The sequence below is a fragment of the Balaenoptera physalus genome (genome assembly GCF_965194825.1).
Source record: "Balaenoptera physalus genome assembly, chromosome: 11".
Classification (NCBI taxonomy): domain Eukaryota; kingdom Metazoa; phylum Chordata; class Mammalia; order Artiodactyla; family Balaenopteridae; genus Balaenoptera; species Balaenoptera physalus.
Genome location: NC_138896.1, coordinates 8,903,417 through 8,925,231, shown reverse-complemented (window position 1 = coordinate 8,925,231; position 21,815 = coordinate 8,903,417). Strand labels below are relative to the sequence as shown.

Below are 21,815 nucleotides of genomic sequence, written 5' to 3'. Positions count from 1 at the left end.
AGGGGAATTTTAAGAATACTAACTCCCAGGTCCACCCCAGACCAATTAAATCTATCTATGGAGATGGGGACTCAGCATTGGTAGTTTTAAAAACTTCCCAGTTATTTTAATTTGCAGTCAGGGTCAAGAACCACTGTCACAGAACAGCGCTTCTCAAACTTGTATGTGCCTGAAAATCTTGTTAAAATTAGGATCTTGTTAAAATGTAGATTCTCATTCAGTAGATCTGGAGGCTAGCTTGGGATTCTGTCCTTCTAACATGTGCCCCAGAGAGACTGACACTGCTGGTCTGAGAGCAAGGCCCTATGTGCCACAGGACCCTGGACTCCTTTCAGTTTAAATAGTTATGTCTACAAGCATCCTTGTCCAATGTGGTGTTCTCCCAAGTCAGCTGCTTGGCTGAGAAGGGTGTTGGAAATGATGGTCACGTCTACCCACTTTATACCTCCTCGTGTGTCGTGTCAGTGGGTGAAAATGAAGAAGAGATTGAGACGGGCAATAATAAGGAGTGATACCAGGAATCAAATGTACACTTGGAAAGTGTGTGACATTCTCCAGGGGTATACAGATGCAGAGATCTGACCCTGTGCGCCAGGGAGACAACTGTTGTCAAGCCCTCAGGAAGGTCCTGCTGGCCTTCAAAAAGCTCTCAAGAGGTTCCAGAGGGCCACCCTGCTTGACTTGTCACCATCTCATTTCCTGACCTGTGCTAGCTTTTCTGTGTCATGGAACAGAAGGGTGGACAAGCACTGAGTCAATTACTGGGACCAGATACCCACCAGGAAAGAGTCAATTTCTACTTTTCAGGCAGAGCTAGGTGAAACACTGATTTCAAACAATAATGGAAGCCGGCAGGTGGAAGCAGTCTTTGGTAGATCACTGAAAACTTGGCTCACCATGGCTGAGCATCTAGGGATACTCCAGACAGATTATTTCCACTCTGAATGGGAGAAAGGGGTTGTCAGGGGGTCCCAGTATAGGCTTCCTTCTCTGCCACTTAACTACTTAATTTTCTCTTTTTTTTTCTCCTTCTTGATAAGACATAAGGATGCCGACACCAGGACACAAGTCCATCAGGAAGAGAAACCCAATATACAAGATATACCAGGCACTGAAAGGGACTAAGTGCCTCCAGGCCAAAATGGAGGGCCTCTTATATGTAGGTGTAGCTGGAGAAGCAGTCAGCTTACCTGTGGCCCACGGCCCCTCTCCTTACATTCACTGAGGGATATATGCCAGGGGTATCCTTTGTCAGGGCCCAAGACCACAGATCCTTTTCACCCAGGATAGTTTATAAGCTGAAAATGCCAATCTGGCCAAGTGACCTTGTGACAGTGCCTTGGACAGAATGATATTAAAACCTTCCTTTAATACTATTTCCTACAGATCAAATTTATTTAAAAGAGACTTTATTGTTGAAAGCTGCTTAGAGGCCATCTAGTTTACCTACTTAGTTTTACCCATAAAGAAATTTATTATAAGGTCTATCTTGCATGTTGTCCCTAATCATTTCATTAAAAAATATCTTATCATGAGTTGACTCCACGTGTATTTATAAAGCATGGCCTCACTGGGAACCATTTAGTCCATTAGAAAAATACATCTCCTTTTTGCATTTCTTGTCCTAACTTCATCTCCCTAAGCTCAGAGAGTCCACTAGGGATTATTACTTCTCCCTCTTCCGCAGCCTCTTTCCCCACTAGGGTTTCTCCAGCCAGCTCTCAACTCCATCTCCTCCTACTACTTCTGCACTGTGATTTGTACTCATGTTCTTGTACTCAACTACATTCAAATCTTGTACTCACTTGTACTATGTTCAAATCTCATTCTTCTAACACCTCATATCCCCCCCCCACAATCTGCCTTCTCACCCTTTTCCAAGCCAAGCCTCTAAAACCAGGCAAATGTTCTTCAAATTTTCAGTTCAAAGTCTAGCAGTAGCTTTTGTGATGGTAGATACATAGGTGTAAATCTTTTTTTTTAATAGTATGCTTTTACTTATCCTGTGTTCCAACTATTGGAATAATAAGGTATATAATTACGTATGTATCCATAGTGATGTTGACTAAAGGAATGGTTTCCCTTACCACGCCAGCAGAAAATGTTTGAATCTTGCACAAGACGAACATTAAATGTTTGGCCTAAAATACCTCTACTCCTTGGTACTAACATAGGATAAAGAAAGGACTAAAATAATCCAGGGTGGGAGGAGATCAAAATGGTGTAGTAGGACGACACTGGGCTCACCTTCCCTCATGAACACATCAAAACTACAACTGCATATAGAGCTTCTCTCACTGAAACTGACCTGGGGACTAGCAGAACAGCTATTCTACAACCAAGGCTGTAAAGAAAGGTCCACACACAGTTGAGTAGGAAAGGAGAAGAAGCCATCTGGTCAGGACCCGCACCGCTGGTGGGGGACACAGAGGAGGAGGGGGCCATCACAAGCTAAGGGAGCCTCCCTGGGGAACGAGGGGTGCGAGCCATATATTAGGCACCTCAGCCCTTGGGTCTGACATGGGGAAGACGAGCCCCCTTGGCTGGCTTGAAAACCAGTGGGATTTACTAATAAGGGCTGTAAGAAACTGAGACTCCACTCTTGAAGAGCACACGCACAGATCTGCTTACTCCCAGTGACAGCAAAGAGGCAGCTGATTCAAAAATGCCTAGGGACCATGCCAGTGTGCCCCCCAGCCTGCACCAGGCACCTGCTCCAGCCCCTCTTGCTCCAGCACTGCTCTCCACTAAGGCAGAGGCTGCCACAAGCCCACGAGAATGTGCACACTTGGAGGGAATGGAGCTGGCTTGGACCCTGGCCCTGCCTCTGACCAGGGTAGAGGCAACCATTACCAGCTCACAAATCCCTGCCCACACTCCGGATGGAGAATGCCATCGCTGGAGCACAGATCTCTGTGCACACTTGGGGGAGGAGGGGTGGGGTCAGCTCAGTGGCATGGCACTAACCCCACCAGCCCTGACCCAGCCTCTAACTGAGGGCACACACTGGGGAAAAAGTAAAACCGGCACAGAAGTGCGGCCCCAAGACCTTAGGCCCTGACCTTGTCCCAAACCAAGATGGAGACTGCCATCATACCCAAGAGAAACCCAGCTCCCTCAGGGCTCCTGCTCCAGCCCCTCTGCCCTCACCCCAACCCCCAACAGAGCAGTGACAGTCATTGAGCACAGAAGCAGCCCTGGCTTGCACCTGGCTCTGGCTCTAGTCCCTCCAACTCCAGGCCTACCTCCCACCAAGGCAGTGGCTACCAGCACACCCTGGGGGAAGATGCAGATCATGCTCACCTCAAATCCAGCTCTCCCACCAAAGCCACTGGGCTCACACAGACTGCACGGGAATGGTCCCACACGAGGACGTGACATCAAGACTAGGACAGGCAACTGTTTCACCTGATTTCACACAGACGAAGAAAGTTAAACAAAATGGGAAGACAAAATGAAACAAGAAAAAAATACCTGAAAAAATGCTAATGAAACAGAGATAAATAATTTATCTGACAAAGAGTACAAAGAAATAGTAATAAAAATATTAACTGAACTGGGGAAAAGAACAGGTGAACACGATGAGAATTCAACAAAGAACTAGAAAATACAGGAAAGAACCAGTCAGAGTTGAAGAATACAATAACTGAAATGAAAAATACACTAGATGGCATGAACAGGAGATTAGGTGATATAGAACAATGCATAAGCAATCTGAAAGACAGAATAATGGAAGTCACCCAATCAGAACAGCAAAAAGGAGAACAAATTTTTAAAAATGAGAATGGTCTAAGGGACCTCTGGGACAACATCAATCGTACTAACATTTAACTTATAGAGTTCCCAAAAGGAGAAGAGAGAGAAAAAAGGGTAGAAAATGTAATTGATAAAACTGGGACTCAAAACTTCCCAAACCTGAAGAAGGAAACAGATATCCAGGTACAAGAAGCACAGAGAGTTCCAAACAAGATGAACTCAAAGAGACCCACACCAAGACATATCATAATTAAAATGGCAAAAGTTAAAGATAAAAAGAGAATTCTAAAGGTGGCAAGAGAAAAACAAAGAGTCACCTACAAGGGAACCCCCATAAGGCTATCAACTGATTTTGCAGCAGAAACTTTGCAGGCTAGAAGGGAGTGGCATGATATAGATAAAGGGCTGAAAGGAAAAAACTTACAACCTGGGATACTCCTCCCAGCAAGGTTATCATTCAGAATTGAAGGAGAGAAAAAGAGTTTCTCAGACAAGCAAAAACTAACATTCATCAATATTAAACCAATATTACAAGAAGTGTTAAGGAGTCTTTAAATGAAAATGAAAAGGCTATATCAAGAGAGAAGAAATTATAGGAAGGGGAAAATCCTACTAGTAAAGACAAATATAGAGACTGTGGATCAACCACTGAAATAAGTTTGTATGAAGGTTAAAAGACAAAAATGTAATATCAACTGTAACTATAATAAACAGGTAAGGGACAGACATGAAGATGTAAAATATTACATCAAAAATACAAAACATGGTGTGGGGGAAAAAAAATGTAGACCTTTTAGAGTGTGTTTGAACTTAAAGGACTACCAGTTTAAAATAAATAGATATAGTTATAGATCAATATATATGAACTGCATGATAACCACAAGTCAAAAAACTACAATATATATACAAAAACTAGAAAGGAACATAAACATAACATTAAAGAAAATCATCAAATCACAAGGGAAGAGACCATAAGAAGAAGAAAAGAATAGAGAAGAACTACAAAAACAATCAGAAAACAAATAACAAAATGGCATTAAGTACATACCTATCAACAATCACTTTAAATAAAAATGCACTAAATGCTCCAATCAAAAGACATAGAGTGGCTGACTGAATAAAAAAACATGCTGCCTACAAGAGACTCACTTCAGAGCTAAGGAAACACAGACTGCAAGTTAGGGGATGGAAAAAGATATTGCATGCAAATGGAAATGAATAGAAAGCTGGGGTAGCAATGCTCATATCAGACAAAGTAGACTTTAAAACAAAGTCTGTAATAAAAGACAAAGAAGAACATTACATAATGATAAAGGGATCAATACAAGAAGAAGCTATAATGTTCATAAACATATATGCATCTAGTATAGGAGCACCTAAATTTATAAAGCAAATGTTAACAGACATAAAAAGAGAAATTGACAATAATAAAATAATAGGGGACTTCAACACCCCATGTACATCAATGGACAGATCATCCAGAAAGAAAATCAATGAGGAAACAGTAGACTTAAGTGACACATTAGAGTAGTTGGACTTATAACTACAGGACATTCCATCCAAAAAAGCAGAATACACTTTCTTTTTAAGTGCACATAGAGTGTACTCCAGGATAGATCACATTCCAGGCCACAAAACAAGTCTCAAAAAAATTTAAGAGGATAGAAATTGTATCAAGCATCCTTTCTGACCACAGCAGTATGAAACTAGAAACCAATTACAGGAAGAAAACTTAGAAAAACACAAACACATGGAGGCTAAACTACCTGCTACTGAAAAACCAAGGGGTCAACAAAAAAATTGAAGAGGAAATCAGAAAATGCCTCGAGACAAATGAAAATAAAAACACAACTTTCCAAAATCTATGGGACACAGCAAAAGCAGTCCTAAGAGGAAAGTTAACAGTGATACAGGCACATCTCAAGAAAGAAACAAGCAAAAAATCTCATACAACCTAATCTACCATCTGAAGGGATTAGACAAAGAACAAAAAGCCCAAAATCAGCAGAAGGAAGGAAATAATAAAGATCAGAGAGAAAATAAAATAGAGATTAAAAAATAGAAGAGATCGATAAAACCAAAAGATGGTTTTTTGAAAAGATAAACAAAATTTATAAGCTTTTAGCTAGGCTCATCAAGAAAAAAAGAAAGGACCCAAATAAAATAAGAAACCAAAGAGGAGAAATAACAAACTATACCACAGAGATACAAAAAATCATAAGAAATCACTACAAACAGTTGTATGCCAACAAATTGGACAATGTACAAGAAATGGATAAATTCCTAGAAACATGCAATCTTCCAAGACAAAATCAGGAAGAAATAGATCATCTGAACAGACCGATTACTAGTACTGTAATTGAATCAGTAATCAAAATACTCCCAAAACAAACAAAAGTCCAGGACTGGACAACTTCACAGAGTGAATTCTACCAAACAAATAAACAAGAGTTAATACCTATCCTTCTCAAACTATTCCAGAAAATCGAAGAGGAGGGGACACTCCCAAATTCATTCTATGAGGCCACCATTACTCTGATACCAAAACTAGACAAAGACACTACACAAAAAGAAAATTACAGGCCAATATTCTTGATAAATATAGACACAAAAACTCTCAACAAAATATTAGCAAACTGAATTCAATAACATATACAAATGATCATACACCATAATCAAGTGGGATTTATTCCAGGGATGCAAGAATGATTCAATATCTGCAAATCAATCAATGTGATATACCACATTAACAAAATGAAGGATAAAATCACATGATAATCTCAATGGACGCAAAAAAAAGCATCTGACAAAATTCAACGCTCATTCCTAATAAAAACTCTCAACAAAGTTGATACAGAGGGAACATATCTCAACATAATAAAGGCCCACAGCTAACATCATATACAACAGTGAAAAGCAAAGTTTTTCCTCTACAATCAGGATCAAGACAAGGATGCCCACTCTCACCATTTCTATTTAACATAGTATTGGAAGTCCTAGCCACAGCACTCAGACAAGAAAAAGAATTAAAAGGCATTCAAATTGGAATGGAAGAAGTCAAACTGTTACTATTTGCAGACATGATACTATATATAGAAAACACTAAAGTCTCCACCAAAAAAAACCTATTAGAACAAATAAATGAATTCACTAAAGTTTCAGGATACAAGATGAATACAGAAATCTATTGCTTTTCTATACACTAATAATGAACTATCGGACAGAGAAAGTAAGAAATCATCCCATTTACAATCACATCAAAAACAATAAAATATCTAGGAATAAACTCACCCAGTGAAGTGAAAGACCTATTCCCTAAAAACATAAGGCACTGATAAAAGAAACTGAAGATGATACTATTAAATGGAAAGATTCTGTGTTCATGGATTAATATTGTTAAAATGTCCATACTGCCCAAAGCAATCTACAGATTTAATACAATCCCTATTGAAACACTCACATGACATTTTCACAGAACTAGAACAAAAATTTCCAAAATTTGTATGGAAGAACAAAAGTCCCTGAAGAGCCAAAGTAATCTTGAGAAAAAAGAACAAATCTGGAAGCATCATGTGCCCAGACTTTAGACTATACTACAAAGCTACAGTCATCAAAACAGTATGATACTGGCACAAAAACAGACACACAGATCAATGGAACAGAATAAAGAGCCCAGAAATAAGCCCATGCACATATGGCCAATTAATCTACAACAAAGGAGGCAAAAATATAAAGCAGGAAAAAGACAGTCTCTTCAGTAAGTGGTGTTGGGAAAACTGGACAGGTGTATGTGAAAGAATGAAATTAGAGCATTTTCTCACACCATACAGAAAAATAAATTCAAAATGGATTAAAGACCTAAATGTAAGACTGGAAACCATAAAATTCCTAGAAGAAAACACAGGCAGTATATTCCTTGACATAAATCTTAGCAATATTTTTTTTGGATCTGTCTCCTCAGGCAAGAGAAACAAAAGCAAAAATAAGTAAATAAGACTACATCAAATTAAACTTGAAAGCTTTTTCACAGTGAAGGAAACCAACAACAACATGAAAAGACAACCTATTGAATGAGAGAAGATATTTGCAAATGATATGTCTGATAACAGGTTAATATCCAAAATATTAAAGAGCTCATATGACTCAATATCAAGAAAACAAACAATCCAATTAAAAAATGGGCAGAAGACCTCAATAGACTTTTTTTCCAAAGAAGTCATACAGATGGCCAACCAGCACACGAAAAGATGCTCAGCATCACTAATCATCAGGGGAATGCTAATCAAAACCATAGTGAGATATCACCTCACGCCTGTTAGAACAGCTATTATTGTCAAAAAGACAAATAATAATAAATGCTGGCAAGGATGGAGAGACAAGGCAACTCTAGTACACACTGGTGGGAATGTAAATTGGCTCCTCAAAAAATTAAAAATAGAACTACCATATGACCCAGCAATTCCACTCCTAGGTATACATCCAAAGAAAAGGAAAACACTAATTTGAAAAGATATATGCACCCCAATATTTATAGAAGCACTATTTACAATAGCCAAGATATGGAAGCAACCTAAGTGTCCAGCATCAGAAGAATGGATAAAGAAGATAACATATGAATATTACTCAGCCAGAAAAAAGAATGAAATTTTGCCATTTACAGCAACATGGATGGACCTGGAGGGTATTACACTTAGTGAAGTAAGTCAGACAGAGAAAGACAAATACTGTATATTTTTACTTATATGTGGAATCTGAAAAATAAAACGAATGAATATAATAAAACAGAAAAAGACTCATAGATACACAAAACAAACTAGTGGTTACCAGTGGGGAGAGGGGTGGGGGAGGAGAAAGATAGGGGAAGGAGATTAAGAGGTACAAACTACTATGTATAAAATAAATAAGATACAAGGATGTAGTGTACAGCACAGGAAATATAATATTTCATAATAATTTTGAATGAAGTATAATCTATAAAAATATTGAATCACTATGTTGTATACCTAACTAATATAACATTGTATATCAAATATACTTCAGTAAAACAAAAACTGAAACAAACGAAATCAGGGTGGACCTAACCCCCTAACCACCAACTAGGAGGTGTTCCACTGGGAAAGACTCCCTTCAATGAGGAAAAGAGTGATAACAAGGAACATTATTTCTCAACCAGTTTGAAATCCATTTTGTGAACTTTGGGTAAGATAATATGGTCTGTAACTAAGTCAACACTTCCCTTATCTCCAGCCATGCACTGTGGAAACACGGTCAGAGATAAATTCTGAAGACTCAAAGAAGTCTAGAGACTGCTCAGCCTCATAAGAATTCAGGACTAAGGAACCATCCCCACCTGCTAGAAACAAAAAGAAAAATGTGATTTCTGTGATAGTCACACCGTGTACGTCTCTACAGAATGAAATGACTGTTAGAGCTCCACACAGAGACACATCTGGGGATGGTGCCTTCTCTAGCACATGGGTGGGCATGTGGGAATTTCCTGGTGCTCTATCTAGCTTCAAGGTGTTGGACAGGGGAGACCCTGATCCGCTGGAAGAAGCCATCTGCCCTCCTCCCCCAGAGGAACTTCCCACCACCACTTCTGCTGCTGCTTCTGCTGTTTCTCTCTAAGCCATCATGCTCTGTTGTGTTTCTTAACTGGAGAAGGAATCTCCAATCCTTGGAACCCTGGGTTGAAGAAGTGAGGTTTTGATTACAGTTAGATTCGAAGTGTTGAGGGTTGGTAACAACATGGATAAACAAAGTTTTAGGTGCCCTCAGAGTGACCACAGAGGGAACAACTTTGAGAAGTTTATACTGACCAAGCTCTTGAACACAGGAGAATTAACGTGTTATTTATCTGAAAACTGATTCATTAAAGGCCCTAAGTGTATATTTCAGAAAAGAGAAGATACTGTGTTTGTCCTTATAGACCTAATGTAGAGAAGACCTAACTGGGGAAAAATGAAAAACAAGTGGAAGCATAAATGAAAAGAACACGAAGCATGTAAAGCTGGATAAATCAGCTAGGCTTCACCGGAGTGACTGGATATAGTATAGATTGATGAGGAGTAGAAGAAAGGAGAGGACTGTGCCTAAAAATGTTGAGAGACATGAATTCAAGTGTGGCCATGAGGGCTGTGTGATTAGGAGCTGTCTGCCCTAGAAAATCAGTGTGATGAGGGGGCCACAGGAAGACTTCAAGTCATCAGTCACTAAAGCCTCTGAGAAGGGGAGTTCCAGCAAATAAAATTATAAGATATGTAAAATTTACTATTAAAGATATAACTGATGGAGGGGGCAGGGTCTGAAGCATAAAGCATGGAATTGGGAGCTGAGATTTCTATGGTAATACCGAGCCGGAAGTGATAGGGCTCTAACTTCCAGAATGGATGAGAAGAGACTGAGCTGAAAAAAGACTGCATTTGGCAACAGACAGGAAGGACAATGCGTTAATGAAGTTTTCAAAGTTTCAAAGTTTATGTAAAGATTTGTGATCATTAAATATGGAGGTACCCATGGTTGGCTAAATGTAAGTCATTCTAGAAATCTAATGCTACAATTAGATTGGTAATTAGTAATTCCTAATTAGTAGTAAGCTTATTACTTATTACAATTAGTAATAAGCTTACTAAAAACTAAATCAATATGCCAGTACTTTTCTACCCAGGCCAATAAGCTGATTTGGTGAGAGGTCACAGAATGGCCCCTAGTTAGGTGAATATCCATTCTTCTCTTTCCTCTCTCATTTGATGTGGTTTGTTCATCTCCATCTGCAAAGTCTCAAAGTTTGTTGATGAACTGTGTGCAGCCTACAAACACATGGCCAAAAGCAACAGCCATCAGTGGTTCACAGGACATATTCAGAGCCACGCGATAAGAACTGCACCGCTGGTCAGCTGGCCGGCTGTGAGCCAGGCACCAAGTAGGACAGCAAGATGTCGTCCCTTCTTGCCCTTGCGGCGGTGCTGGTGGTTTCCCAGAACTCTTTAAAATACATCATCTCGCCTTCGGAAAAGCTTCCTCAACTTTCCACTGTCCCAAGTCAGGGTGAATGTCCACCCACACAAGAATACCCATTAGGGAAAGCCTGAAGGCTAAGGTCTCTTTCTGTTCTTGTTTGTGCAGGTGACACGATGCAGCCGAGGAAGAAGAGGAAGTGATTAGACACCATTTTCCAAGAACCGAGGAAGAAGAAAACATGAGAGTTTTTTTCATCTTTCTTCTTCCTGGTGCAGGGAGGTGGTGGAGCAACAAAGGAAGGTAAAAAGGACAGGGAATGATATTTAAATTTAATAAGACAGCCATGAAGGTAGCTGAATTTGAGGACTCTTGTTTTTTTAAAACTTTTACTGGACACACCCAAAACAATTCCTGCTGTCACAGAATTTGTTACATCCGTCTGACCTCTGTGGAGGATGGTCTGTGGTCAACATCTGGCCCAAAGCCAAAGAAACTCACGTAAATGTGGTGTTAGAGAATGTTTAGAGAGAGAAAGGAACTTAGGATCATCCAAACTATTCACTTTACAGAGGAGGATGCTGAGGACCTAGATGAGAAGTCACCTGCATGAGGCCAAAGAATTAGCGTCAGAACCAAAATAAAAGCTTTTGTCTCCCATATCTTCTAACTCCCAGTCCTGGGTCATTTTTGAATAATCCCAATTTTCCTAAAAAGAGGCACTTTCATAAGCTAGTTATTTTCATGGATTTCTCATCTATTTTTTTCTCAGTCTAAATGGAAATGTAGGGAGATGGCTGCTTTTGAAGTTGTCTATCTAGTATAATAGCAAACTAACTGGGGCAATGAGAAAATAAGTTATAAAAAATATTGGTAAATCTGTCCCTCTTGTGAGCAAGCATTTGGGGCAGGTAAACATTGAACACACTGATATTGTCAAAATCTCTTCCATTGGTATACTGATTAATTTGTCAAATAAATGTACATTTTACTTGGGGAATAATCTGGATGGGAAGTGATATGATTATGATGACTGCTGAGACTGCTTTAAGTACAAAGCACTTTGCTGCATTAGTTTACGGTTTAACAAAGCTGACTGTCAGATGATTAACAAGCACATTCATGAACCCTGCTTTAATTTTCCTAGAGGATTTTTCTGGGTCTTTATTTACAGACATATTTTGTAAAGAACACAAATGACTAGTGGTAGGTAAACATATTCAAGTCCATCGATGGGTCAACAGGCCCATGTGGGTTGGGTGTGGGCACCAGGGTAAATTGTACTTGGGCTTCCCAACCTAACATTATAGAGGAGAAATCTGGTTGAAATGGACACCAAGGGCAGTCTGATAGGGTTAGAGAAGAGAGCAGACTATCCCAACAGGGCAGGTGGTCCAAGGGAAGACTAGGACAGGCACCAAGAAAACTGCTTGAAACCTACTCTTACAGTGATACAAATAAGAGCCTCAAGTCTTTTTGGATTAAGCTGGGAACACCACCTCTTTTCCCACACCTGCTGCTTCTTGACTGCTCCTAGCACCTGTCTCAGCAGGAGCCCAGAAGCAGTTGTCACAGTGGAAATTCTCCAAACGTGAAGCCTGCAGGGGATCACCCAGATTTTCCACACCCAAAGATGACTCGGGCTGCATACTTCTCGGAGTCATAGTAAGCTCTTGGCTGCGATGAGCTTGCAGATTTCTATTTGTGGTTTCACTGTCCCCAGGACCAAATCAAACTGGGATTGCTGCATGACTGGCCACTGTGCAATATCTATTCCAACACCAGAAATACCTCAGAACCATTCCCCATTGAGCACATACATAAGCACACAGTGCTTCCTTGGTGCTGGTGTAGCTTAAGAAAGGAGAAGCAACAAAACACCTGTAATGAACACTGACTAAACATTCATTAAAAGGGAGACAGTATTAGCTGCCTACATAAGGCTGTGTTTGGCCCTTAGTGGTTAGAAAACAACAATACAAACCAAATGATGAGAAAACCAGCAGTAATACTTGTACAGTGTCATGTAATTTAGAGCCACTCTCACCTCCACGACCTCGTTTTATCTTCACAAAAGTCTTAAAAGTAGAAAATGTATTATGTCCTCATTTTACAAACGAGCAAACTGAGTTTCTGATGTTGGTGTTCTGTAAATGTTTAAAATCCAACTCTCTGGAAAAAAGAAAACTTTAAGGCCTTGATTTATAGTTTGCCCATTGCCATGGTGTAAACACTCCAACATGACCTTTTTCAAGCTACCAACATGTCACTGAAGGCAGAGTTGGGAAGAGAGACGCAGAACACTGAATCCTTGTGAGCCTGTACAAACTCTCTCCAGCACACCACTGGGTTCAGAGAAAGGGAAAAAACCGATCCAAGGTCACACAGATGGTTGATTGCCAAGCCAACTTTCCTTCCTCGTTATTACAGAACAAAGCAGGAACTGAGCATCTGGAAGCCTTTATTTTAAAAAGCAAAAATGTATGTACATCTGCAAGGTTACACAAAAGAAGGAGTTAGGGACCCCAACTGGGTGGAAACGCTCACCCATACAGGCAGGGGGAGGAGCTACATTACTGCTTCACGGACTGGTCCATACCTGTGCTTATACTCTGGAGTTGCTATCTCACATGTGACACCAATTTTGAGTTTGGGGAGAAGACTTAACCTTGTTTGCCTAAACAATACATTAGCCCCATGCTCCCTGCAAATGGGTCATACATTTCTCAAGCTATTTTTGGCTCCTCTGCACCTACTCGCTTGCAATACTTGTCATAACAGGAAGTCAGTTTCATATACCGTAATCCCCAAACACGCTGCGCCTGCACATGGGGAGTGTGAGGCGGGGCAAGGAAAGAGTGGGGAGGCTGGGCCTCCCAGAAGGCTGCCTGGATGAGCACTGAACCCATCCCAAGTCTGGGTATCCCCCCCTCCGAGGGCACAAGTGTCAGCAACCAGAATCCATATCCAGATATTATTTTCCATTCTCATGCAGTTGGTGGTTCCTTTTTTTTTTTTTTTAATAAAGCATTTGAGTAGGCAGCAAAGCCAGTCAGAACTGTTTATTTATAGCTGTGGATTTTCAATGCTGTATAAATTAGAAATCATTGCTGAATGAGGCCCGCGCCCACTCACACACCCAGGGCTGCTATCTATGAGTCCTTTCACACAGTTTGACTGTACACAGTCTAAAATGGGAGAAAATGACATGCTCCAAGTCAAATGACGGAGTCACAGCTAAACTGCAAAGCAGAAAACCAGCAATTATTTTTCTTCAGCACAATATGGGGAGTACGACAGGTGCAATTATCCAATATTATTTAACAGCACTGGTTTGTGGTGTAGGGAGAAAATAAAGGTTTCTGTGTCTTGGAGAGAAAAAAAAAAAAAGAGAGAAAGAACCAGCCTCTGGCTCCTGTTTCTGTGGATTAAGCTGTGTAATGTAAATTGAAACTGGCCTGGATTCCAAAAAGGGAAGGAAGAAACACCTGGCTCCCTTGCCCTGGCTCCCTGGAAGCTCACCACTTACATCATCAGGGACTTTTGAGAAAGGCCCTTCTCCTTGGGGACCCTGAACATCCTCTCAGAGGCAGTGGTTCCAGGTAAGACTGTGTGGAATGCTGAGCTTCCTGAGCTCTTGTCCCTTAGAGGGAAACCATCTCCTGCGATGACTCCCCCTTCCTCAACTGAATTAAGATTCAGTAAAAGAGAAGGCAGCCCACAGGAATAATTTTCATTCCCTTAATCAGATCTCCCCCCTTTTGTCCTTCAGCACATTTTTATTCTTACTCCCAAGCCTTTCCTTTATTGGTCATCCTACCTGGAAAGACCTCTCTTCTTCCAGCTACTATCAAATAAGTTGCCCTTCATGGCTTCTGACCCTATTTGAGTGCCACTTCCCAGTTCTCCTAAAAAGTTTTCTCTTACTGGTCCAGGGCATTGGGCGCTTCCTCCTCTAACCTCCCACAGCAGGCCACATCCGCCCCACACAGTCTTCTATTGCTCTCTTCACCTCTCCCTCTCGGCTTCTGTGTCCATAACAATATGGAATGCTGAAAAGAACACAGGCATCAGAACCAGACCAGATCTGAATTTAAATCCTGACTCCACCACTCACTATTTATATAGAACCTGGGGAAAACAGTTTATTTTTCTCAGCCTTGGTTCCTTAAAGTCATAAGATAATCCCTACTGCGATTAAATATTATTTAAAGTGACGGATCCAAGTGCTTGGGATCCAAGATTCCCCATTCCACTCGCTTAACTGCAAACTCCTTGAGGCCAGGTAGTTGTCTGTTTCCCCAATAAGGCCTAACTCCGTGCCATTAGGAAGCAATGAAAATACATACAGACTGACTTGAGAATTACTAAGAACTTATTAATTTTACAGGCTTAATCACCAAATAGCTTCCTCCTTTCCCAGAAGCTGAGATTCCCAACATGAGACTCACTGTTTCATTTAAGATACTCTCTCCATCTTAAATCCCAGAATCCTATTGACAATGATGATCAAATTATAATTTCATGTGATCCAGCAGTGGAAAGCATACTGATAGAATGAGACACAGGACAAATAAATTTTGATAAAGAAAAAAAGATGAGGGAAGGCCTGCAGAGTAAAGATTGCATGCAGGTGACACTCCAGATTGGACTATTAGAATGACCCTGATTACCCCAAGGATAGCCTATAGGGCACTAGGGTCCAAATCAGGGAGATTGATCTTTAAAATCTTGTTTAGATCTGAATTTATTTTCCTTTAGGTGCCTGCTAACCCCTTCCTCACAGATGATACCTGTTAGTTGATTATTTAAAAGCAAGTTTTAATATGGGAGGAAGCATGCTTGGAAGAATAAAAATGGGGATATTGTGAGAAAAGGAACGGTATAGAAAGGGTCAGCTGCAGACTTGGAGGACAAACCTTACCGAGTTCACAGTGTTTTACCACGTGGCTGCCAAGAAATGGCTAGGTATGTGTGTCTTGACTCTCACCCCTCCCTAAGAGAGCTAATCTATGGTTAGAGTACCGCAATATAGAGTAGACAGTGATCTTAGCCACTGATGCGTCAGCAAAATTCTGCATCCCTTTGAAGGAGTGGAAAGAGGAGGCACAGCTGTGACATGCCACACTTTATGATTCCAGTCTTGACTAACTAGCTGGCACTACAAGAATTTAAACCTGCTTTATGGCTGGGGAGAGAAGTTACTGTTGGGTTGTCACCATACCTAAGAAGAGAAAAGACAGCAAAGAGAAAAATAGATTCCATTGGCTCCTGAAGAGCTTCTGATGCCTTCAGAAATACATTTTACATCATGGCTTAGTAGAAACACACACACACACACACAACACACACACACACACACACACACACACACTTTTAACACGTGTGATAGACCACTTTATTTTCTATCCTATTATTTTCTATCCTATTGTTTGAAAGATATTGTGGGACTTCCCTGGTGGCGCACTGGTTAAGAATCCGTCTGCCAATGCAGGGGAAAACGGGTTCGAGCCCTGGTCCAGGAAGATCCCACATGCCGTGGAGCAACTAAGCCCGTGAGCCACACCTACTGAGCCCATGTGCCACAACTACTGAAGCCCGTGCGTCCAGAGCCCGTGCTCCGCAATAGAGAAGCTGCCGCAATGGGAAGCCCGTGCACTGCAACAAAGAGTAGCCCTGGCTCACCGCAGCTAGAGAAAGCCCGCGTGCAGCAACAAAGACCCAACGCAGCCAAAAATAAATAAATAAATAAAAATTTTTAAAAAGAAAGATATTGTGACCATTAAATTGATTTTTTTTTTTTTGGCTGCGTTGGGTCTTCATTGCTGCGTGTGGGCTTTCTCTAGTTGCGGTGAGCCGGGGCTACTCTTTGTTGCGGTGCACGGGCTTCTCATTGCGGCGGCTTCTCTTCTTGTGGAGCACGGGCTCTAGGTGCACGGGCTTCAGTAGTTGCAGCACGCAGGCTCAGTAGTTGTGGTGCACAGGCTTAGTTACTCCACGGCATGTGGGATCTTCCCGGACCAGGGCTTGAACCCGTGTCCCCTGCATTGGCAGGCGGATTCTTAACCACTGCGCCACCAGGGAAGTCCTTTAAACTGATTTCTTAATACAACAACAATAGGGTTGCAACCAATAAGTTGATCAACACTGTACTCCACCGTACTGTAGGATTCATTCACTCACTGAACAAGTAATGGTAAAGTGCCTACTATGCGTATGGCCCTGGCCATATGCACGTCATGGCCTGAGGACAGGAACATGGTGGCCATCAGCCAGGCCACTTGCATTAGGGTTTGGGATTTGTATCCTTTCATCGTGCAGCACCTTTGGGAATGCAGAACCAAGCCTTGTTTTTCCAGCTCATTCTGTTAGCAGCTGCTCTGCCAGACTCAGCTCCTCTGAGATGCTGACAGGAAGAAGAGAAAAAACACTTCCACTACAAGAGCTTACAAAACCTTCCGCTGAGGCTTAATCCGGCCTGAGCCAATATATTTGGTTATACTTTTGGGATTTGTTTTCACTCAACACTTAATTTTATTAAGATTCAAATTATGAAGTTAGATGATGTAGAGTTAGGGAAACAAATGCTATACGACTTCTACTTTGCCAGGAATCTGGTACAGCGTTCTGAAAACTCTCAATCTAGGCACGTTTTATTCCATTTGAAAAATTTTCTAACTAAATTCTAAAATGCACTCGTGTTGACATTTTATGTACATGCATTAACTCAACTTTGCCAATTTTTAAAGTCATGGGGTTAAATAATATTCTTTTTACTGTAAAATAAATTGCATTGGCACTGCCTATATTTTCCTCTGCTAGACTTCCTGCCATCGTGACCTTTTAGTGCCCTTATATCACCCAACTCAGAGGAAGAGGCCAAGATATCTACCTGCAACCAATTCAGTCACAGTCTCCACGCCCAGCAAAGTGGATTTCCGGGTAAGCTTCACGTCAAGAGAAAGAAAAGACCTGTTGCAAAATATTCTTCCAACATACAGATGAACCTCTCCCGGGCCCACCTCGGAGCCACATTAGACCCTAGGCATGGAGTATTTGCAGGGCTTACTTGTGTGACTGTATCAACAATGATAAAGGGAGACTCTGCTGTACATTCCAGTGGGTTTAACAAAAATGTCATGTGCACATGAATCTCTGTTCTGTGGCTGCTTATTGGGACAGAGATTGAAATCACAACTCCAGGAGCGGGTGTCCAAGGATAAGAGCCAGCAAAGTCTAAACTAGTTGAGCGTGCGTGTGTTTATGTGTGCGTCACAAGGGGCTGTGCTTGTGCTCCTGAGATCAAAGGGCAGGGAGCCCTTTTCTCCTGATTGGTGGGTGGATGTGCCCAGGGCAGGCCGCAATTTGATTTTTACTTATTGCCTTACTGCCTCTCACGTGGCCCCCTGCTACATGCGACACTCGTTATTTCACTCCATCTCTCAAACGGTCACCCTTGAAAGACCCTCCAAGCGCCAGCGGCCTTGGCTCCTAGCACAGAATATCATCAGACTAGGCTGTTTATCCAATATCTAAATAATCCTAATTAACAGTTAGCTAAAACTTTACCATTTCTAAATTTAATATTTACAATATAAATTCATGTATAGTTGCAATAGCCCAGAAGTACTATATTACTACCTGAATTGGTTTCCTAGAGCTACCATAACAAAGGACCACAAACCAGGTGGATTAAAAACCCCAGAAGTTTATCCTCTCACAGTTCCAGAGGCTAACAGTCTGAAATTAAGGTGTCAGCAGCACCATGTGCCCTCTGAAAGCTGTAGGGAAGAATCCTTCCTTCTGGTGGCTTCTGATAATCCTTGACCTGTGGCCACATCACTCCTCTGCTTCCATCTTCATATGGCATTCTACTTTGTATGTCTTTGTGTCTCTTACCTTAGAGGAAATCTGGAATCTGTGTCCAAATTCCCCTCTCCTTTCTTGTATAAAGACATCAGTCATTGGTTTTAGGGCCCACCCTAAATCTAGGATGATTCCATTTCGAGATCCTTCACTAATCACACCTGCAAAGACCCCATTTCCTAATAAGGTCACATTCTGAGGTTCCAAGTGGACATTAATACTGGGGGGATGCTATTCAACCCAACACATTATCCCAGTTTTACAAATGAGAGAACTGAGGGTCAGAGGTCATTGGACATCAAATTTTGGTTTTTAATTCCTCTGTCTTGTCTGTCTTAAGTCAAGCAGTCACCAACAGTTTATACCATCTATTGAACGCCCACTACAGGATAGCCATTTACTTATTCATTATCTCTAGTCCTTCCCTATCTGAAATGCAGACATTATCATCCCAATGTTAAGGATAAAGAAACAGGCTCAGTGAGGCTGATGAATTTGCCCAAGGAAGAATTACCCCAGAAAAATGGAGCCCAAGCCCAGTCTGGTCAGTTCAGATGCCCTCTTTTCTTTATACCATGTAACTTCTACCAAATCTTGCTTCTGGTTCCTTCATGATGTCTACAAGATCAACCCTTCCTGCTGGCTCCTCAAGGTCAAAACGTTAAACATTTTCATTTTAAACCCTCTGATACAATGTGAGAAAGTGCAGGCCCCAAGAAAATCACATTATTGTGGAAAACTCCCTTTCCAGAGCCCTAGCAGCTCGAATGGCCATGGAAACGGGTTAAATGGACATTGGGGGAGCCTCACATAGGGGAGGTGGGGAAGGAAATGCAGCTGACCCTTGAACAATGCAGGGATTAGGGGCGCCGACACTCCGCACAGTGGAAAATCTGTATATCACTTATAGTCAGCACTCTGTATCTAAGGTTCCTCTGTATTCACTATTCCACATCCACAGATTCAACCAACAGCAGATCATGTAGTACCGTAGTATTTACTACAGAAAAACATCCATATAAACGTGGACCTGTGCAGTTCAAATCTGTGTTACGCAGGGTCAACCGTAGAACAAAGCTGCTGGAGCTGTATATGGCAGAGCTATTCAGCCTTGCCTGTATATCTGGAGTCACCTGGGGAGCTTATAAAAGTACTTATGCCCAGATCCCTCCTCCAGAAATTCTGAATTGTTCTAGGCTATGGATTAGGCATTGGGAGTTTTAAAAACACTTCTAGGTCATTCCAATGTGCAGCCAAAGTTGGAAGCACTGATATATGGGAACTCTGATCGAATATTATTTGGAAATGGCAGCAGCTGAGGTCTGATTGAATATAAGAAGTTGCAGTTGCTTTACACATTGCCTGGGAGAGCCACCGCCTTCTACACTAGCTGCCTTCTGAAACCCCGCCATCCTAGTGCTCGGCAGACCTGGTGGCATAATTGACTGTCTGCTCGCTTCGCACGCAGTATCAGAGGTGACCCCGAGGCAGAGTGTGGCCAGGCTCTGAGGATGGTTCACAGTCCTCTCCGGAGCGTCCTGGTTGGGCTTTCTCACGTCTATCCGTCTATCCGTCGATCTCAGCGCAGCTCCCTAGCGGTGACAAACTCCAGACTGTTAGAACACAGCCGCAGCCGCCGCTCCTGTGGGGAACTCTGCCAGCAGTCGGCCTTTGGCCTTGACTGCCGCACCAGCTCTCCTGGGTCTCCAGCCCGGCGGCCCTCCCTGCAGATTTAGGTCTTGCCAATCTCCACAACAGCGTGAACCAACCTCCCTGAAACCTCTCCCTCTCGATCTCCCTCCCTCCTTCTCTCCACACACACACAGAGCCCTCTTGGTTCTGCTTCTCTGGAGAATCCTGGCTAGCCTCATTCACTCCTCTGCCTTTCCTATTCCCTGGCCTTGCTCCCTCCCTCCCTGTCTGCACCCCACCCTTCCCAGGCTCTGCTCCACGCTGGCCCGCACTCACTCACCCCTCTCCCCATCACCTGCCTGCAGCCCCTGTGACTCACAGGCCTGTAATAAGCCCTCAGCTTCCGTGTGACAAACTCTCTCCCCCGTCTCTTCATTCAAGAGTCTCCCAAAATCCCACATCATCCAATCAAGGAAACAACAGTCTGTCCTCCCTCAGATGAGTCCATTCAGTGGAACAGATTTCTGAAAAAAATCTAATAGTATCAGTTTTGCTTTGAAAATTAAATTCTGAGACTGTTGCACACATGACCATAAGGGGACTTGGTGTTTCAAAATTCTCTGCTTTAGGGGCCAGGCTGCAAGAGGCTGGGTCTGCACTGCAGAGGTTTGTCTTTGGCACATCTTCACACGTGCTAATGATGCTCACGAGGCCATGGTCTTGGGTGTGGCTTCCGGACTGAGGTGCTGAAGGCCACTGCCCTCCATGGCTACAGATTTTACAACCAGCCTCACACTACCCTCCTGCTCATGTGACACTATTTACCAGGTGAACTGGGTGAGAAGGTGTAAAGGGGTCACGACAAATCCATAAGCATATGTCCTCCTGCCTTCCTCCTGGGGGCAAAGCCCAGTCTTACACAAGCTCAACACAAATGATCAATACGTACAATCATTCTGGTGGCTCATCAACCCTGCCTGTGTTTACCTGCAGACCATCCCACGGTCAGAGAACATTAGTGTCTGGGATGAGAATAGCCATGGCCAGACCATGGCGGTTACTGCAAGAGACCTGCAAGGGCACTGTCACTGCCCCCTGCACTCCGGATGACGGAGCGCTGGGGGACACTGCCCCTCCCTTTCCCACCACCTGTGTGGAGGGGCCTTGTGATGTTGCTGCAATCACCCTTAAACCACGCGCTCGGCACACACCGCAGAGGCTGTGGAACACGCTGCCCAACCAGTGAGCACATTTCCAAAGGCCCCTGCATGGCCTGGGGGAGGAATCCTTGGGCAGCCAGAGGATAAAGAAACCCAAGGTACAAGCTCATATTATGAGGGCCACTGCAATGTCAGAGAGAAGATGAGCTTCACGGGTAGGCAAAATTCAGTTCGCCCGCAACATTTACCATCTTGGGTGACTCATTCCGCCTTTCGGGTCTGGGTTTCCTCCTACGTAAGTTGGGGGAGCAATACTTACCTTGTGTTAGAGTTGCTCTAGGGACGGACTATAATAATGAACCTAGAACACAGCCCAGTGTGTGGCACTCAACAAACATCCATTTCCTTCTCTGCTCTCTTAACTCAAAGGCTCTATTAATCCAA

The 21,815-nt window shown here is 42.4% G+C and overlaps 1 protein-coding gene across 46 annotated transcripts in view; it reads left to right on the top strand.

Annotated features, from left to right (window-relative positions):
- The window catches only part of ADTRP (androgen dependent TFPI regulating protein), a 110,440-nt gene extending 89,637 nt beyond the window's left edge, over positions 1–20,803 (top strand). For 43 of the 46 annotated variants that reach the window (XM_082413391.1, XM_082413375.1, XM_082413358.1 and 40 more), the window contains one exon: positions 10,882–11,591. In XM_082413391.1, the coding sequence (XP_082269517.1) occupies positions 10,882–10,916 (35 nt within the window). In that variant the 3' untranslated portion in view covers positions 10,917–11,591. The other 3 variants (XR_014250872.1, XR_014250873.1, XM_082413394.1) reach the window with 3 other exon arrangements.
- The last annotated feature ends 1,012 nt before the right edge of the window (positions 20,804–21,815 follow it).